Source organism: Lampris incognitus, chromosome 3 (genome assembly GCF_029633865.1).
Source record: "Lampris incognitus isolate fLamInc1 chromosome 3, fLamInc1.hap2, whole genome shotgun sequence".
Lineage (NCBI taxonomy): Eukaryota > Metazoa > Chordata > Actinopteri > Lampriformes > Lampridae > Lampris > Lampris incognitus.
In genome coordinates this window covers 73458284-73475732 of record NC_079213.1, presented here as the reverse complement: position 1 = coordinate 73475732, position 17449 = coordinate 73458284, and the positions used below count along the sequence as shown (strand labels likewise).

The following is a 17449-nucleotide window of genomic DNA, read 5'->3' as shown; positions in this document are numbered from 1 at the left end:
AATCAACAGAGTACAGACAACAGAAAAGTAAAAATAGCGATAAAACAATATACTAGTGTAGGCGGAGTGGGTGTAATATGGAGTTAAGAGATTAAGGCAATTCTCAGCTTTAAGTAAAAACCCATTGAAAGAGTGATCATCATTATTCCATTACCTGAGTAATGTGTTCAGCCTTCACGAAGCAAGCCAGGAAGGCCAGGAACAGCTCAAGCTGCCGGTCATGGAGTTTATGAACCAAGGTCTGGCTACCCTGTGTATGTAAAACAAATTCTTATGAAATTGATCGCCACCATTGGATGTGCATGCAGGTGCAGTAATTTCAAACACAGGTAACACCCACCTGGAAAACCATTACATACTCCTTCAGAAGAGCCAGCACACCCATGTAGATGCTGAGCCGTAGTACTGTTGTCGTCTCCTCATGCCACAGCTTCCGACAGACCCTCCTTTTTCTCTCACGGCCTTGCGGAGTCATGCATGTGAAAAAAGATTAATTAATGCAAGCGTAAATAAAGTAAATATTCCTAATCATTAGTAACTTCATTCTGAATTACCAGACAACAGGTAAAAGTGCTAATTATTGTAAGGAATTGTAACATCAAGACTTATCACCTTTCCGGTTGAGTTCCTCATGCATTGTCTTGATTCTGGCTCTTGCCGCCTGATTAACACTGTACTTTGTGTAAATCAGTTCCAAGGGCTCTCTGTATAGCTCCTTGTCTGAAGTGGAGAGGTAGCCAAAGTAGAGGATCTTGTACGCTGGCATCATGGCATGGGTCGCCATGCTGGCATCATAAGCAGACAGCCAACGATGAGGTACAAAGCCCCTTTGAGGGCTGGAGGCGGGGACATTGAGGATGAGACATACCTCCTTGAGGTACATCACCTGACAAAAGACAGATTATGAAATAGATTTTGAAAGAAACATACAGACATTCAACACATTCCATTGTTTTTCCCACGGTACAGTGGGGCCAGCCATGGTCTAGAGCTGACAAATATAGGTCATACCAACTTCAAACAGGTGGAGTGCGCTACTGTGAGTGCCTTACAGAGTGCGCCAAAGCGCTGTAGTCTCAAATGTGCTTGGCATTTGTTTACCTGGTCTGGACACCACTGATGGTCTACTTGGAGATCACTGAACAGCTGCTCCAGGTAGTGGTCAAAGTGCTCTGCAAACTTCTTTGCTGCGTTGTGGATATGGTGACAGGAGTCTCCATTGATGTCGAGCAGGGTTGGACAGTACTGGTGGATCCTCGTCTCAAGGCTGGTCTTGCTGCCCCTCATGACAGAGCATGAATCCATCAGCATGCTCATGAGAGTTCTCCAAGGGATGTTATTTTGCTCGAAGAAGTCGCAGAGCACCCTCTCCAAGGTGGCAGCGGTCACCTTCATGACCTCCACGGACCCCAAATGTTCCACCATCACCTTCCTCAAGTCAGCATGGAAGTAGCAGACGAGCCTAGAGAGGACCTTCAAGACCAAAAGGTTTATTTGCCATGCAACATTTTGACAGGCCACACACTCAAGCAAAAACAGAAGGATTTCAATATAGTAAAATATGAGCCCAACCTTTTTGTTGTTGTTTGATGTACTCTCATCCAAATTTAAAGAAAAGGGAAATCTCCTCAGGTTGGAGAAGGTCCTTTCAGAGTAGGTCAGCCCTACACAAAGTCGGACAGATTTATTTGTCACATCATCACATGCATATTCCAACAGGTACAATATAAAGTAAATGTTGGCTGCTGGCTCCTATGACATGCTAAAAGAATAAAACATTTTTTTTAAAATAAATAAATACCTAGACCACGGACCATCTTATATGATGCTGCTGTTCTCGACAGCTTCATTCCCTGCAAACCGACTTGGTCCAGGGCAAGAGTCTGGGCGAGCTCCACAATTACTGGCGCAATAGCAAATGGGAGGGAATAGTCTGCCATCACTCCAAGAACCATTGCCTAGAACACAAATTATGTAATTAGTGTAAATCTAGTGTACTCCATGTTTAAGTGATGATGCTGCCAGTGACCTGAGCTCGTAGTGTATTCTATGCCTAAATGGTGATGCTGCCTGTGCTGACTAACAGGCCTACACCTACCTCTGCATTTGCTATGCAGTTCGCTGTGGGTACAGGTATCTTTCCCCAGCACTGCTGCCTGATTATTTCTGGTCCCTGGCTTGCAGGCCCCTTGCTTGTTGATGCTGTCTCTCTCTCGCTTGGAAGAAAGGTGGCTACACTGTGTGTTGAAGCTATGACCTGCACCTTCTTTTTATGGACTTCTGTTTGACAGTGTGCCTGCAGTGCATGGCTGCCCTTGTTTGCATAGTTTATATCTTTTTGGCAGAGAATGCACCGTGCGAATCCTTGTTTATTGATCTTCCGGAAGACATCTGGCAGATGGAATGAGAGCTCTTGTTCTTTCACTCTTACTTTCCCTTCTAGTTTAAGCCACGACCAATTCCAGCTGCATTTGATGCCTGCACCCACTTGTTTTACAAGAGCATCCTTCTCTCCTAACACACTCATTCTGGAAAAACAATGTTAACGTTAGTAGGGTTGACTTCTAGCTTAATTGATAAATGGTGGTTGTTCACACTTGAATCTGACGTTACATGTTATACAGGTATCTGTCCACTTGAAATCAGATGTGTAAACAGACTGGAAAAGAGTGTTTCACAAGTTCAGATAAGTAACTTAGACTATAGGCCTAACGTTACCCTAACCCACAGAGTAAAATTGAAAATTGTTTTACACACAACGTTAGGCCTACATACATAGTTGGATTTCAGATTAAAATGTATCCGGTATTTACAGTTACAATATAGTAGGTTAATAAGTAACATTACGTCCCTTCCACTGACTAACATTACTCAACATAATTCTGTGAATGTAAACTTACACGATGTATTTCGCTAATCTCGCCTGCGCTTTAGCGTGATCCTGGAACAGCCAGGCACTAGAAAGCCCCCAGGCTTGCGCCACTCATAAATCGACGGTTACAGTCCAGTTCTTTGATATAAGCCTGTCCTGTGACACATACACATGGGACAGTGAAATTATGATATTGTTAACGTTCGCTAACGTAACGTTAGCTAATTCGTTGACTCAGATTCTACAATGTGAGTTAGCTAACTTAGAACACAAAAAGCTAGCTAACAATAGCTAGCTAGTTAGCGTTAACATTACCTCAGCCTCCCACCGCAACGGTTCCTCAGTCCACACGTCCTGAAATGGGTTTTTGAGGTTTTGCGAATTAGCCAACAGTTAACGTTCTTCGTGTTTCTTTTTGTGGGATAACGTTAGCTATTCAACCTAGTCTGCCGCGTATACGGTGTAAGCTAACGTTACCCTACTGTAACCGGTTATTTCCGCTGCCACTAATGTAACCGGTTATTTTCTTGCCCGGTGCGGGATTCGATACGAAGTATACTGCACCACAAGGCGACATCACTAACCGCTCGACTAAAGGGTCAGACCCATTAGCTAGGGGCTAACGTGTCTTATTAGTAGTTTACACTACTAACTAACTAGCTAACAATTTTCCACAAGACGCCAATCTCTCCACCTGTCTGTGTGGAATATAGCTAACGTATGCGTCGATGACACGTGGATTCTTTATTAAATCTCTAGTTAGTGATAGATTAGCTACCTGAAATCATGTAGGACTAGGCTATGTCAACAGAGCTCCTGAGTAACGTTATACATCAGAAAATATTGACATGATTGAAACGCTCACCAAATTCAGTCAGGCAGGCATCAGTCAGCTAACGTTAGTCCAAAGAGTCGTCTTCCCTCAGCCCCATGGAATGCTCAGCCCCGCGCGCTCCTCCATCAATCGCTTTTATTCAGCACAAGCGCTCGCTGCACGAGCACTTCACGAACCAATCGGGTAGCGGTACCTTCCCAGAGTAGACTGGTGACGCGAGGCCCCTCGCGCTCGTAGGGGGAATATTTTTTGTCAATGAAAAAGGCGAATTCGAATTCGATAGGCCAGCTCACCATGGCTCCGCGCTCTCGTGCAGGCCCGTAGCCAGAAACATATTTTGGGGGGGTCGGGCAACACTGCCGAAAGCTGCCGGTAAATAAAATTCCCACACTGTATACTATAGCCTAATACCCAACCGTACGGTAAATTTCAACGTATTAATGGCCCATAGATAATCATCAATGAATTAATAAATAAAAGTGGGTCTTACCTTATAAAAGCAGGTCCAATCGTCTTTTTTGTCTGCAAAAGATGTCCAGTACCTCTTCCGGCGTCACCACAATGTCTCTGTGCTCCGAGAGCAATGTCAGTCCATTAAGCCGTCTTTCCGTCATTGTACTGCGCATTTTGTCCTTGATCCTTCCCAGACGGGAAAAAACTTCTCTCGACATGGGCACTGGTGACAGGAAGCGTGGTCAAAACGCGGAGAAGCTTGAAGATGCTTGGAAACAACTCACTGTTACAGGCATTTAATGCCTCAATAGCATTTTGTAGAAAATAAGTTGCATCTTTCCATTTATCCCGCCAGGTGTCAATTTCTGACTTTACAACTTCCAGATGCGGTGACACTTCATCAGGATACAGGTTGGAGAGCGCTTGAGCTGAGCTGTCGTTCAGCATGCTGACCTTAGATGGCAGTAAGGAGCAGAGGTTGGAGATCACATTTCTGTGTTTGCTGAAGCGTTCTTTCATCTGTGATGAATAAAAGTCAAGCATGACTATGAAAATCTTTTGCCGGTAGTGATTTTCACAGGCCTTCAATGGATCCTCATTGCAGTCCATGCCTCTTCGTGGTCGAAATTCAACCCCATACTTGGCTGCTTGGGAAGAGGTCTTTTGGAAAATCTGCCTGAACTCCATCTCAGAGTTAGCCCTCATCTCATCTACCTGCATAATAACAGCATCAGCAGCTGAAACGCAACTCACCAAGTCACAATTTTCCTTCTGAAGGAAGGTGGACAGGTGGAAGGTTTTTGCAAGCATCTTCTCACTCACATTCATGGACAGCATGAATTCTGCATTGTCAATTGAATTAAAGAGCTGAGTGGCTTTGACAGATGTGTCTCCTGTGAAGGTTTCCCTGATTTTCTGCAGGCTGGATCGCACAGGGTCTAAAAGCTCGTTGAATGTAAATATTGCGTCGTGGCGTTCGACCCATCTCGTTTCACACAACTTCGTCAGTCGCGTTTTCTTGCAGTCGGGTAAAAGACGTTCCGTCTCGTGTCGCAGACTGGCAGACCGCAAAGCCGAATCATGGAAAAAAGTGCAGATTTCCGAGACAATTCCAAAGCAATTTCGCACCATTTGTACAGTGCAGCACTTGTTTAGGACCAAATTCAAACTGTGGCTGGCACCGTGCACATAAACTGCTTGCTTGTGCTTCTCTTTGATTTTAGCTTGGGCACCATTTAAACGGCCACTCATGGCAGATGCGCCGTCGTATCCATGGCCACGTAAAAACTGTAAATCAACGCCTGCATTTGTCAACTGACTTTCGATTGAATTAACTGGTTAACTTCTCGATATCAACAAAGGACAAAAAATCCGCTCTGATGCTATATTGGCTGTCATGCTGGTTCACGTGTCTGACACAGACAGAAAGCTGCTCCCGCCCTGAAACATCTTTCATTTCATCTGCCAACACAGCGAAACACTGCGCGAAGTTTACTTTCTGCACCAGTTTGTTTGTTATCACATATCCAATTATGCTGATTATTTCATTTTGTACATCAGGACTGCAGTAGCTAGCGTTTGCTGCACATTTACTCAAGTGTTGTAACAGTACTGTGTCGCCAGATGTAGCCCTAAACCTGAGTAAAGCCCTGAAATTTCCGTCATTGTGAGTTGGCTCATTCAATGTCACTGGTCCTGAATCAATATCACCTCTCAGGGCGAGTTCTTGGCGACCGCAAAAAATCAACGTTGCAATGCTTCTGAGTTTTTCTCTGTTTTCTTGGACTCGCTTTTTTCTCTCTGAATCTAGCCTCAGTGAAATTGCATCCATTTTATTGTTGAGAACCATTTGGAAATTGTCCGCTTTCAAACATGCATCCTTGTGATATGCCTTTTGTGCACGGTCTTTGAACGTCTCTAAAGCATGTTTCCAGTCTGAGAAGTGGACATTAATTAGCTTGCCAGCTTTTCTGTGCCCTCCCTTGCCCACATGCTCGACTGCAAACGCAACACAGTGCTTACAAAAACAACCGTCGGATCTTGTTGAGTATATTAGCCAGCTAAACTGGTCAATCCAATGACGTTGGAAACGTAGTTTACCTCCTAGTTTTGTAGAGAATGTTTGTCCTATATTGGCCGTCCAGTCCAGTGAGTATATTTCTCTTCTCTGTTCGTCTGATATTTTCCCACCAATATAATCCACAAAGTCGTGTGAAAACGTTTCCGAGGTAGAGGACGGCGGGCGGGTCTGCTAACTCTGGCTCCGTCTCCGAGGAGGAGGGCAGTGGGTCTGCTAACACCTGCTCCGGAAAATCGGTAACATTAGTGACCAGATCACCTGTAATGTTCTTTTTTTTCTTTTTTGAGTCGGGACACGTTGAAACAAAAAAAAATCACTGATTTTACGATTATTAACTTTACTGCTCTTGCCTGATTTACAGGTAGCTTTCGGCGGCTCCATTGCTTTTGAAAAGCAAACTATAGATCGACCATTTAGCTAGCATAACCAGAGGCAGGTTGCTTAGCTGACTCGTCAGACCCCTGAGCCAATCAAAAGCGTGTGATTTTATTTGTTTTACGGAACAGACCAATAAGATACATCATGTTTGGAAACAAATTAACTGACAGGTTTAACGTCTGTCAGTCACGATAGATGCAGTGTATGAGTAGGCTAGAGGGGTGGTGACAAATAATCAAAACGATAACTAAATAATTATTGGTGCCATTTCAGACGGGCCGTGGGGTTTCGGGGGGGGGGTTCAGACACGAAAACCACCTACCTGGCTACGTGCCTGCTCTCGTGTATAACTCCATGTCCGGTCCATACCCCCCCCCCCCAAATATTTTTTCATCGGATCTACACGATTCACGTAGGTCACCTATTTTGGATTCAAAACGGCGAATTTCGCCGAAAGGTGAGTGATTTTCATGCCTGGAACAAAAGACAGGGAAAGCAGAAAAGGCGGTTTCTTGTAGCACAGCCACACAGCCAGTCTTTTCGGGTGTTGAAAAGAGCGAGTTATCTTCTGTCCCGTTGTTTGAAGCAAACTTTTTAGCTCCGGCATTGGTCTTCCATCATTTATCACTTCGCTTTTTGATTGAAAGTCCAGTTTTGAGAAACTTTTGAGCTTAGATATAGAATCTACCATTTTTGCAGTCAGAATTTTTTTTCAAAATAAACGAACTGCTGTAGTGAACTTGACTCTGCGTTAAAGAAGAGCAACAGCAGAAGAAGAAAGCATCCTGTAAACCCGTGGGCTCACGCATACGCCCCCTTCATTGAGGCAGAGGTACTGGCTGCCTCATCTCGTGCTTTTTCAGTGCGGTTTTATGTAAGATCAGCAAGACTAAATATGTTATACACATACATGAAATACATTAACTATTTTAAGGAAAGTGAGGACATATAATAAAAGTGTCTACAAACATTACATTGGTGACAAAACAGTGAGAAAGCAAAAGGCATGCGCTCAACCCAGTTTGTGAGGGATTGCGCAATCCGAGGTGAGGCTCCACTCCTCGCTGCCCCAACTCGCGTATCTCCCCTCTAATTGAAAATGAAATATGCAAATTCAGCGATTTTGATAATAAAAAGGATTTAAATTATTGGAATGGTACATAAATTAAATTTATAGCACAGATCAGTAGACAAATATTAATATTTATTTTATTTTATCATCGTTTGTTTTTTCTTTTCATGAAAGGTGCCTCACCTGCCTCCCCTGACCGCACGTCCCTGGGACAGGGGCACAGGTCAAAACACTGGATGCCATCTCAGTATTCATGGACTTGCTCCCATGCCTGTCACCATTAATAATATATGCTGTCATTAAACTGGCCAATTCAACAACATCAAACCACAACTGAGTCAAAATGCCATCATCATAAATTACACAGTACTCTATGGCTTCAACGACAGGCAAGCCTGTAAAATGCTGTCTTCACAAGCTAGATGATTGCAAGCTCCCCCCCTGCCCTTTCTCCAAAATGAAATGATATGAAGGCTATCTAGCTTTGCAGTGTCACTGTATGTGTAAGATTGTATAACAGTGTGACGTGGTTAAATAATGGACTTCTTAGCCAACCTTTCGGAGTTAACAAGTAAGCTTTAATAACCACAAGTCAAAATAGATACAAGTTTGTATGGGTCTTAGCTCCACCCTCTTCTTGGCCACCGAAGCGAGCCTATCTATTTACCTACTCTTTACCCTCATGGTGGGAAGTAGCATGTTGTCTAATACAACTTCTCTCATAACGTCCCCATTACCGTCCACCACATCACCGCTATCTGTAACAGATATGTCGTTTTTAACATGTTCAATATCCCACAACATAATCAACACATCGACACCTCAGTTGCATTGTGGGTAATATGCGAATGAAGCCGGAGCAGAAACACTCTAGTAGAATAGCATATTGAATTCCTATCCAATACAGCACACAACCACTTTCGATACAGAGAAGAACCTTTAAACGGCTGAACAGTTGTAATGCAATTTTTTTTAACAAAACAACTCTTAACTTTAGATCAAATTAATAGCTACTGTCTAAAAAAAAGTCAGGACTATAGTGTGCATTTGGCCACGTATCATCATCATCAGCAGTCACTTGAAGCGAGTATGACTGTCCTCCCCATTGGGTTGTCTACTTGTGTCTTCAGATGGCTGCAGAGGCCGATCCGCGATCCACATACTTTGATGCAGTGTGGACAGGGGAAAGTGGTGGTGGTTGGGCCTTTTTCTCTCTGCAGCATGGTGGAGTTCCATTTCATGATGTGCAGCTCCTTCCTGAACGGACTTCTTCCAGGAGTGCCCATCCAGTGCAATATGTTCCCATCCAGTGTAATATGTTCCCAGTTGCTTGACGTGATGTTGAATTTATTTTTTTGAAGAAGAAGAAAAAAACAAGCAAACGCACTATCCAAGATCATACAACGTAGAGACAGAGCTGGGAACACTGAGAAGAAACCGAGCTCAACTTACTGCTCTTCCAGAACCAGACCAGCGCGACCAGATCCAACCCAACCCTAATGTGACTGTGACCAGATCAGGGAGAGTCTCCCGTCCACCTGAAAGACTGGACTGGTAAAACGGGTCATGTTCAGTATTAGAAAGACCTGCTGTAAAAAAGGGCAGAACAAACCCCTGCAGCAGAGTCAGAAGAGTCAGGTAGTACACCCTGCCCTTCATATTAGAAAAAATATATATATGATACTGTTCATGTTTAAAGAAAATGCATGATAATGAACTTGTGTTTTGTTCTATAACAAGCTGGAAAAGATTTAAATGGAAAGTTAAAGAAATGTGATAATTGACTAAAAGTGGAGTAGTTGAACGCCAGGCCTCTAAGGGGAGCTAGACTTTAGAAAGACAATAAGTTCATAGGGAAATTTAACGACAGAAGAAGACAATAAACCGTAAGCGTGATTCTACAGAGTTGCCTGTGTCGTCGTGATATTAAAACCAAGGTTCAATACAGAACATCATACAGAGTATAGTAGCAATAAAGATGGCAAACATGATGTGATGACACATCCCTGTTTGACAGCTGTTTCCACAGTGAAGGGCTCTGACTCAGAGATGCTATTGCTGAGCACTGTGACTGACCGAAGAGACTTCTGAGGATCTGGAAACTTCCGGATCCCACCGCTGCCACCAATGTAACCAATTATTTTCTTGCCCGGTGCGGGATTCGATACGGGGTGTACTGCACCACACCACAAGGCGACATCACTAACCGCTCGGCTAAAGGGTCAGACCCGTTAGCTAGGGGCTAACGTGCCTTATTAGTAGTTTACAGTAGCATTATGTGTTGCGCTTGAGAGCTAGACTTGGAAGTCATTCTCCCAGTTATCGTTGCTAAAACTGGGTGGAAACAGTTTTAAAAAAAAGTTAATTGCAGAACCAATCCAAAGACTTTAGGGCGGGGCCGTCACATTGGGGCGGTGACGTGCAGAAGTCGTGTGCTTGTAAACGCTGTCGTACCGGCAACACTTGCGTTACAAGATGGCTCAGGCGCAGTCACCGAAAAAAAACTTGACAAACAATACACAGTCAGCGAGCTAACATTAATTATGGTTTCAAACTCACCATTGCACTGCAGTGTGTACAGCCACTCCAAGCAGCCGCTCCCGAAATAACGGTGTTTGTAGAAGCCGTCTCCGCTTTGCTTGGCCAACCAAAGTCTGTGGTGTGCCAAACACAAGGGCGAAATCATCGGCGGCGATCTGGTCATCGCTGTCCTCGCTTTGTCCCGTATGCGGCAGGGATGCCTTTTGCTTTCAAAAACGGCACCTGCTCCTCCATTACCGACCGCAAAGGGCGTATGATCAGCGCCATAGATTAACGTCGCTGTGCGGACAACAGCTCTGCTTCATCATGGCCACGGAGACCGATACCGACGCGACAACAGAAAAGCAAAGACTCGCGACACTTTTTCAGGTACTGTCTGTTTTCACACACTTGCTTGCTATGTTCTGTACTGGTTTGGGAAGCAACGCTACCAGTTTTTAATGAGTTTATGTAAGCGGTCAGCTTCGTTGCTGCAGAAATGTGTGCATCGCATATTTGATGGTCGCCGATTTTTTCCAATGCCTTCCCCCAATTTCCAGATCCTACCGTTCGAAACGTTTCTTCTTTGTTGTGGACAGCAATGCTAAATGTGCGGCATGAGTAACAGAGTGCCCGATCAGCGGCGGGGTTGTACTCAAGCCACGGGTAGGTAACCTACCATTCTTTTCGAAATCTTCTGCCTCCTGTTGCTGGGAATAACAGAGTAGGTTGGTAGGGGCCGTTCTCCACGAAATTCAACCAGTTTCCTACACCAAGAATAGGATCTCGAGCTGCAGGTTGTAACACCACGGCATTGCCTGCTTCTCGTTGCTGAAGCTGTGGAGGCTCCATCTCTGCAATGCCCACTTCTCGCAGAGATTGCTCTGAAATGTTGCTTGTCTATGGGAGGGACACATCATCATCCTGACGCGGTTCTTCGTTTGCGTTCTCTGCAGCCCTGTTGTTCTCTTTGTAAAATAACTTAATAACGTGTTAACGCGTTTGGACATTTTCAATTAGCCTCCAATAGCTAGCTAACATGGTTCGCTTCAGATCGTTACATTGCCCCCAATGGCCCGTAGGTGTAATTACAGCAAATCATATTTGTATATTTTTAAATAACGCTATGTGATATATTATTTTAATTATTTTTTGTGAGTTGTGGGGGGGCAATTGCCCCCTTGCCCCCCCCCCGTAATGTCGCCCATGTCTGCTGTGAAAGTTGTATCCAGATGAACTGATTCAACCTTCTTTGATGGGCCACTATTAGAGCATCCCTGAGCTCTGAGGGAAGTTCTTCTTTTTTCCAGACCTTGAGGAGGAGGGCGTGGATGTGGTACAGGAGCTCTGGTCCACCTTCCTCTAAGATCTCAGCTGGAATCCCATCTGGACTTGAGGCCTCGTTGTTCTTGAGGCTCCTGATGGCATCTTGAACCTCTGTCATGGTGAGAGGTTCCCCAATGTCTTCTCTTATGGGACTCTGGGGAACGTGGCTGGCAATGTTTGGTTCATCTGCACTTTTGCAGTTGAGGAGTTCCTGGAAGTGCTCCTTCCATTGGGCATTAATGGACTCATTGTCCTTCAGCAGCTCCTGTCCGTCCTTTGAGCACAGGGGGTTTAACCCAGTTTCTTGGACCATAGAAGGCCTTAGGAGTGCTGAAAAAGCCTCTGGTGTCATCACAGTCTGCCAGGTGCTGGATTTCCAGAGTCTTTTCTGTCCACCAAGAGTTCTTAAGCTCCCTCACCCATCTCTGGACATCCGCCTTGGCTCTGGAGCGAGCCACTCAGACTTGCAGGTTACATCATTTTGCCAGGCATGAAAGGTTTTCCTTTTCTTGGAGATGAGCTGTTCTATCTCTGTGTCATTCTTTTTTTTCCCTTTTCTTCAACAACATACCAGCTTTGTAATACCGTCAATGTGAAATACCAAAATACAAAAGTTTGCATGTTGTCCATTTTTATATCCCCCAGAAAAACAAAAAGACAGATTGTACGGAACTAAACTGAAAAAAAAAAAAAAATTGAAACGTACATGGACAAATGGCAAAATAGATCAGTATATACACATAAATACAATACACCATCGGGTTATTTAACATCGCTCGCTAACTAACAAGGGACTCCTACTTCATGATCTACTGAATGATCATAAGTTTGATTTCTTATGCTTGACCGAGACGCGGCAATAACCCCATGACTTCACAGCTTAATCAAACTATTCCTCCTGGGTTTGTGTACACCTGCAAATCCCATGCCACCAGCAGGGTGGGTGATGTCGCAATACTTTACAGTGAAAAGTGGAAAGTGTCTTCCATAATTGTGCCTGTGCATGTTTCATTCGAGTCCATTGCCCTACAAATCAATGGGCCAAACCCTACTATACTAGCCACTGTTGATCGACCACCGAAGCCCAACAACGATTTCTTAAATTAACTTTTTTGTTTTCTAATCTTCTTATGTTCTTTGTCCCCTAATGTAATAGTGCTGGGTGATTTTAATATACACATGGACAATGTCAACAGTTCTCTCACAAGGGATTTTACATCATGCCTGGACAGTTTTGGATTACAGCAATATATTGATTTTCCTATGCACTCCAAAGGACACATACTTGATCTGACTTGCTGCTCTGGTGTAACTCCTCTTAATTACAGTGCATCTGATTTGCCTATTTCTGACCATGTTAGTGCCTTGCAACCTTAACAGTATCCAAAACAAAATTTGTCACACTCTGTCTCATTCTGTAACGTTAAGAACATTGACTTATCTGCTCTTTCTAATGGAGTTGATAACCTCCACACCAAAGGCAATTTATCCACCCCAGACGAACTGGTCTCTCATTACAATGAATGGCTGAATCTAGCAACCACTGCCTGATATGCCAGCTCATGACTAGGGGCTTCCAGATCTCACAATCCTGCCCCGTCTCCACTTGCCGGTAGCCATAGGACTTAATCCAGGATGTTAGGGTGAATTCCCTTTATGGAGGACACCTGTATGTGACTTTGTTTAACGTGGGGAGACTGGTACACAGACAGCCACCACATGGTCCTTGACAGATATGGGTCAGGATCTAGTGGTATGGAGTCCAAGATGACTGGGGACTCATTTGTGCTGCAGCCTTCGTCCGCCTTCCCTGCCATCGTGATGCTTCCCCAAAGTCAACCATCACCCTGCGCCTGTTCCACCACTGAGGTCTTTGGGTTGCTCTTTGTCAGGGACCTCCCCCTTGACCTTATCGCCATGGGTGACCCTACCAGAAGCATAGCTCAAGCCAGCATTGCTCTCAGGATCTTAGCACCATGCAATCTTCTTCACCATGATAAGTTGACAATCCACATATAGTGAAATCATGACACTGCCATGGCATTTGATTCTGGTCATTTCTGAAATCAAGTTTCACAGGGAAAAAAACAAAACAAAAACAAGACTTGGCCACTATGGTAATCTGTCTGAAAACACAAAGGTCTCTGTCTCCAGTATGTTTTTTTTTTAATGTGTCCCACTGTGGCACTCCTAGGTTAATGTACAATTAGAGAAAGCATTTGTTTGATTGGATGGTAATCCCCTATTGTGAGAGCAAAGGGCCCACTGGCTATATTTAGGCCTATTTGAGAATATGCAGCGCTTTAGTCAAAGAGGAGTGATGTGAGAGAAAAGGCTGCATTTTGTTTATTGAGCCCCCTCTGTAAAGCTGCTTGGAGCATTGTGCCATAACTGCTTCCTGCATTCATTTCCCTGTATCCAGTCCCGTGACTCTGCAGTGGTATTGTGTTCTTTTTCTCTATTTTTGTGTATTTGTCCACAAACATACACCCACAACCCAAAAAATGCAGAGCTGTTAAACAAAAAGCAATATCTTCTGTGGCCCTTTAGGACAAATGGAACTTTACTTAATCAAAAAAGGAACTATAGGGTGCTATAATTAAAGTTCACATTTCAAAAGTTTGAAGAGCTCATGAAGATAGAGAGCAATTAATTATGTGACGCTCTATCAAAATAGAATTGGGTGTTGACTGGTATGAGGCTGCTTGCATTCATGTGAAACAATATTCAAGAGAAAGAATAAACCAATAAGAATAAGTTGCAAAATTTGTGAAATGTTAGTTTAAGAAAGTTTAAATTCTTTAAGAAAATAATGCACATCCTCATCTGCATAAATGCATGATTAGAATATCTGAGTGTTTTAATGAAAACTGACAAAACCTCTGAGCTGTCACTTGGGGGACAAAATCCACTTTCTCTTGGACTAAAAAATCATTTTGCAAGAGTTACACGACTTAGCAAGTAATTGGTAGATAAATTATGAGTACATGCAGGTATCATATCTTAGCACGACCAGGTACCTTACATTCTGCTTTGTGTTTCATCGATGAGGAATGGACCTTCAAGCCAACAGTTTTACTTGGAAAGTTGGAGCCGTTATTCAACTGAGGTGAAATCAACAATGTTCAACATTTAGTACCTTGGTAAGATGCACTTTTTTATTACATTACTCTGAAAATTGATATATTATGACAATTAAGAGTAGAACTAATTTTTTTTCAGTTTCCTATTGAGTATGTCTTATCTATATAGTTTATAATTTCTGCTTTGCATTGTTTCTTTCATAGCTGAAAACAGGTTTGATTAAACAATTAGATAAAAGTTTAAAAGTTTCTGCTGTGGGGATCCTGGGTCATGAAGACACTCGATACACATGGTTTATTTACAGTACCACCATAAACACCTCCTGCACAATTTATCACAGTTGTCAAGTATGCGCTTTAACCTGTAATCCTACCAAATTAGGATAATTTTAAGTGCAAAAGTTATTTCTTAAACGGTGACTGTGCACGCCTTGGGCACATTTTAACAACTATATAACCGTTATGTTATTGTAGAATTACATTATCATTATTATAACAATTCTGCTAATTCATAGTTTTAACACATAGTCAGAGAATTACCTTTACAATCAAGAATCCTTATAATGCAGTTACACGTCCTGCTCAACATTTTACATGCTTTACATTTGGGACTAGTGAGGGTGAAGGGAACAAGGACGAGCGTTGGTTAGGAAATTATTCATAGCAACCAGGCCTTGTTATTCACGGGTGTAAGGGATGGAGGAACAATTCTCAAGTGAAGTTGCACTTTATCACCGAAAAATATTGCTGTATTATACAAATCTTTCCAGAAGCATAACTCGTGTGGATAATCTCTCCCTTCGTCAAAGTGGATAAATGAATGAAAGGGACTGACCTGCTCTGTGAGGCGCTTTGTCCTGAGGAAAAACCCCAAAAGACACCCTATGACCACAGCCAACACTGACAGGATGAGGAGTCCGTTCTGTTTGCAGACATTCTTCACCCTCATCCACACTGCATCCAAAGCCACAGCCATTGCGAGTCAGTCACCTGTCCGTGCCGTATCAACAACCCATAAATACGCACAATCCAAGCCTAAAGATCCAGGCGTGAGGATAAAACCAGAGGCAAAGGGAAGGAAGAAAGGATTTGACAAAAAACAACAATAAAGAATGTGATGTGATGCCAGATATCCTTTTGACCTCCACGTTTAAAGCACTTTTAGATTCAGCATCCCTCTTGTCCTCTCACCACGGCAATCTGCACTGAGTTAAGAAGATCATCATACTTTCCAGGCATCCCCTCCCACCCTGCTCCGCCCATCAGGGCCCTGCATTCACTGATCCTCCGCCAGGGGGCTTAGACAGCTGGCAGCCATGTGTCCGGGGTTAACAGCACCATGCTACTGTATTGAAGAGGTCTGAGGTTGGTTTTAAAGATCTATGGTCAGTTGAACCAAGGTTACTTGCCTTGCTACAGCCTGGTTAAAGACAGGTTAAAACCTGGGTAAAGACAGGACATTACCACAAAGCATCTACGATGGGACAGCGATGATACCATCGTAAACATTTTGCTGCCATGACTTAATTAAGTACTCAGAGCACATCCATTTCATTTAGATCATTTCAGTTGAGATACATCCCCATAGCAATTGTCATCAGTTATGGAATTAACGTTGCCTCTCATAATAAAATGACTTCACTGAATAATAATTTAATGTACATAGTTTATTTTGCGTAAAAATTTTTACAGCCTCTTTTTTTTAAGAAATGCGACTGTAGTGTGATGCTAATCCTCACACCGAAGTGTTATAGGCATTTTTATAAACGAGGAGCAGTGAAGGCATCCAAACTTGTTGTAAAATAAGATTATTAATATCACACTACTATAAATGTTCAAGTCTCCTGGGAAACTAGACCTTTATTTTGACCTTAAACCGAGGACAAAATACGTGTCCATTGTTACTGATGGAAAACCAAAGTAACAACTGACAATGCACAGACTGGCCATAGATATGGGCTGAGACAGGCAGACCCGGGGGCAAAAGGAGGCCCAGCTTTGTTCATTTTATCAATGGGAAGATCCTCAAGCTCACCTCACACTATATTCTGAGAGATATGAAGGTGTGAGAGTAACTTACATTGACAAATTAGAAAAATTCAAACCACTTTTAACAATCGCCCCAGTTCTCAAAAACCAGAGGTGACACTTTTTATGAAGCCCGTCTCTATAATGCATTATAACACTATATAATGCAACAATAACACATTGTAAATGTAGCTGTATTTATGTATAGGCAAGTGTAATGCTTCATAACAATATTCATAATATGTTACAAATAATTTTCAAGATGATTTATAACATCATGTATCATAATGATTTGTAATTTCAGACTAGGATTATAGTGTACCATATTGTCCATAGTTGAAATTTATTACAAATATTGTGGATAATGAACTTCATAACTATCATAATACATTATAATTATTGAAATAATGCTTGATAAAATAATTACAAGCCACTCATAACACATTATAATGATTTATAATGATGGCTTTTTCCTATCGGACCCTGTTCACCTGCCTGCTGCCATCAGACAATCAGAGTCTGTTGAGTCCTTTAAATCCAAACTTAAAGCTCATCTTTTTGCCTTAGCTTACAATTAGTTGCCTTTAAGTTGAGTGCTTCACAATCTGCCCTGCATGGCGGGTTGGCTTTCTGTCTCAATTAATTTACCAGCCACTGTTCTGCCGACGAGATTATAGTGTATAGATTATTATGACTAACTGATGACTTACTTGATTATGACTATTGCAAACTGTTCTCTTCTCTCACATGTATTTTCTCTCTCTCTGAATGATGTTTTCTCCTTTCTCTTTTTCTGTGTGTG

The 17449-nt window shown here is 42.8% G+C and overlaps 1 protein-coding gene across 1 annotated transcript in view; it reads right to left on the bottom strand.

Moving 5' to 3' along the window:
• Positions 1-15623, bottom strand: part of slc1a7b (solute carrier family 1 member 7b) — a 144106-nt gene extending 128483 nt beyond the window's left edge. The window contains exon 1 of the mRNA XM_056276042.1: positions 15455-15623. Within this exon, the coding sequence (XP_056132017.1) occupies positions 15455-15595 (141 nt within the window). The 5' untranslated portion in view covers positions 15596-15623. The remainder of the gene's footprint in view (positions 1-15454) is intronic.
• Positions 15624-17449: the final 1826 nt, after the last annotated feature.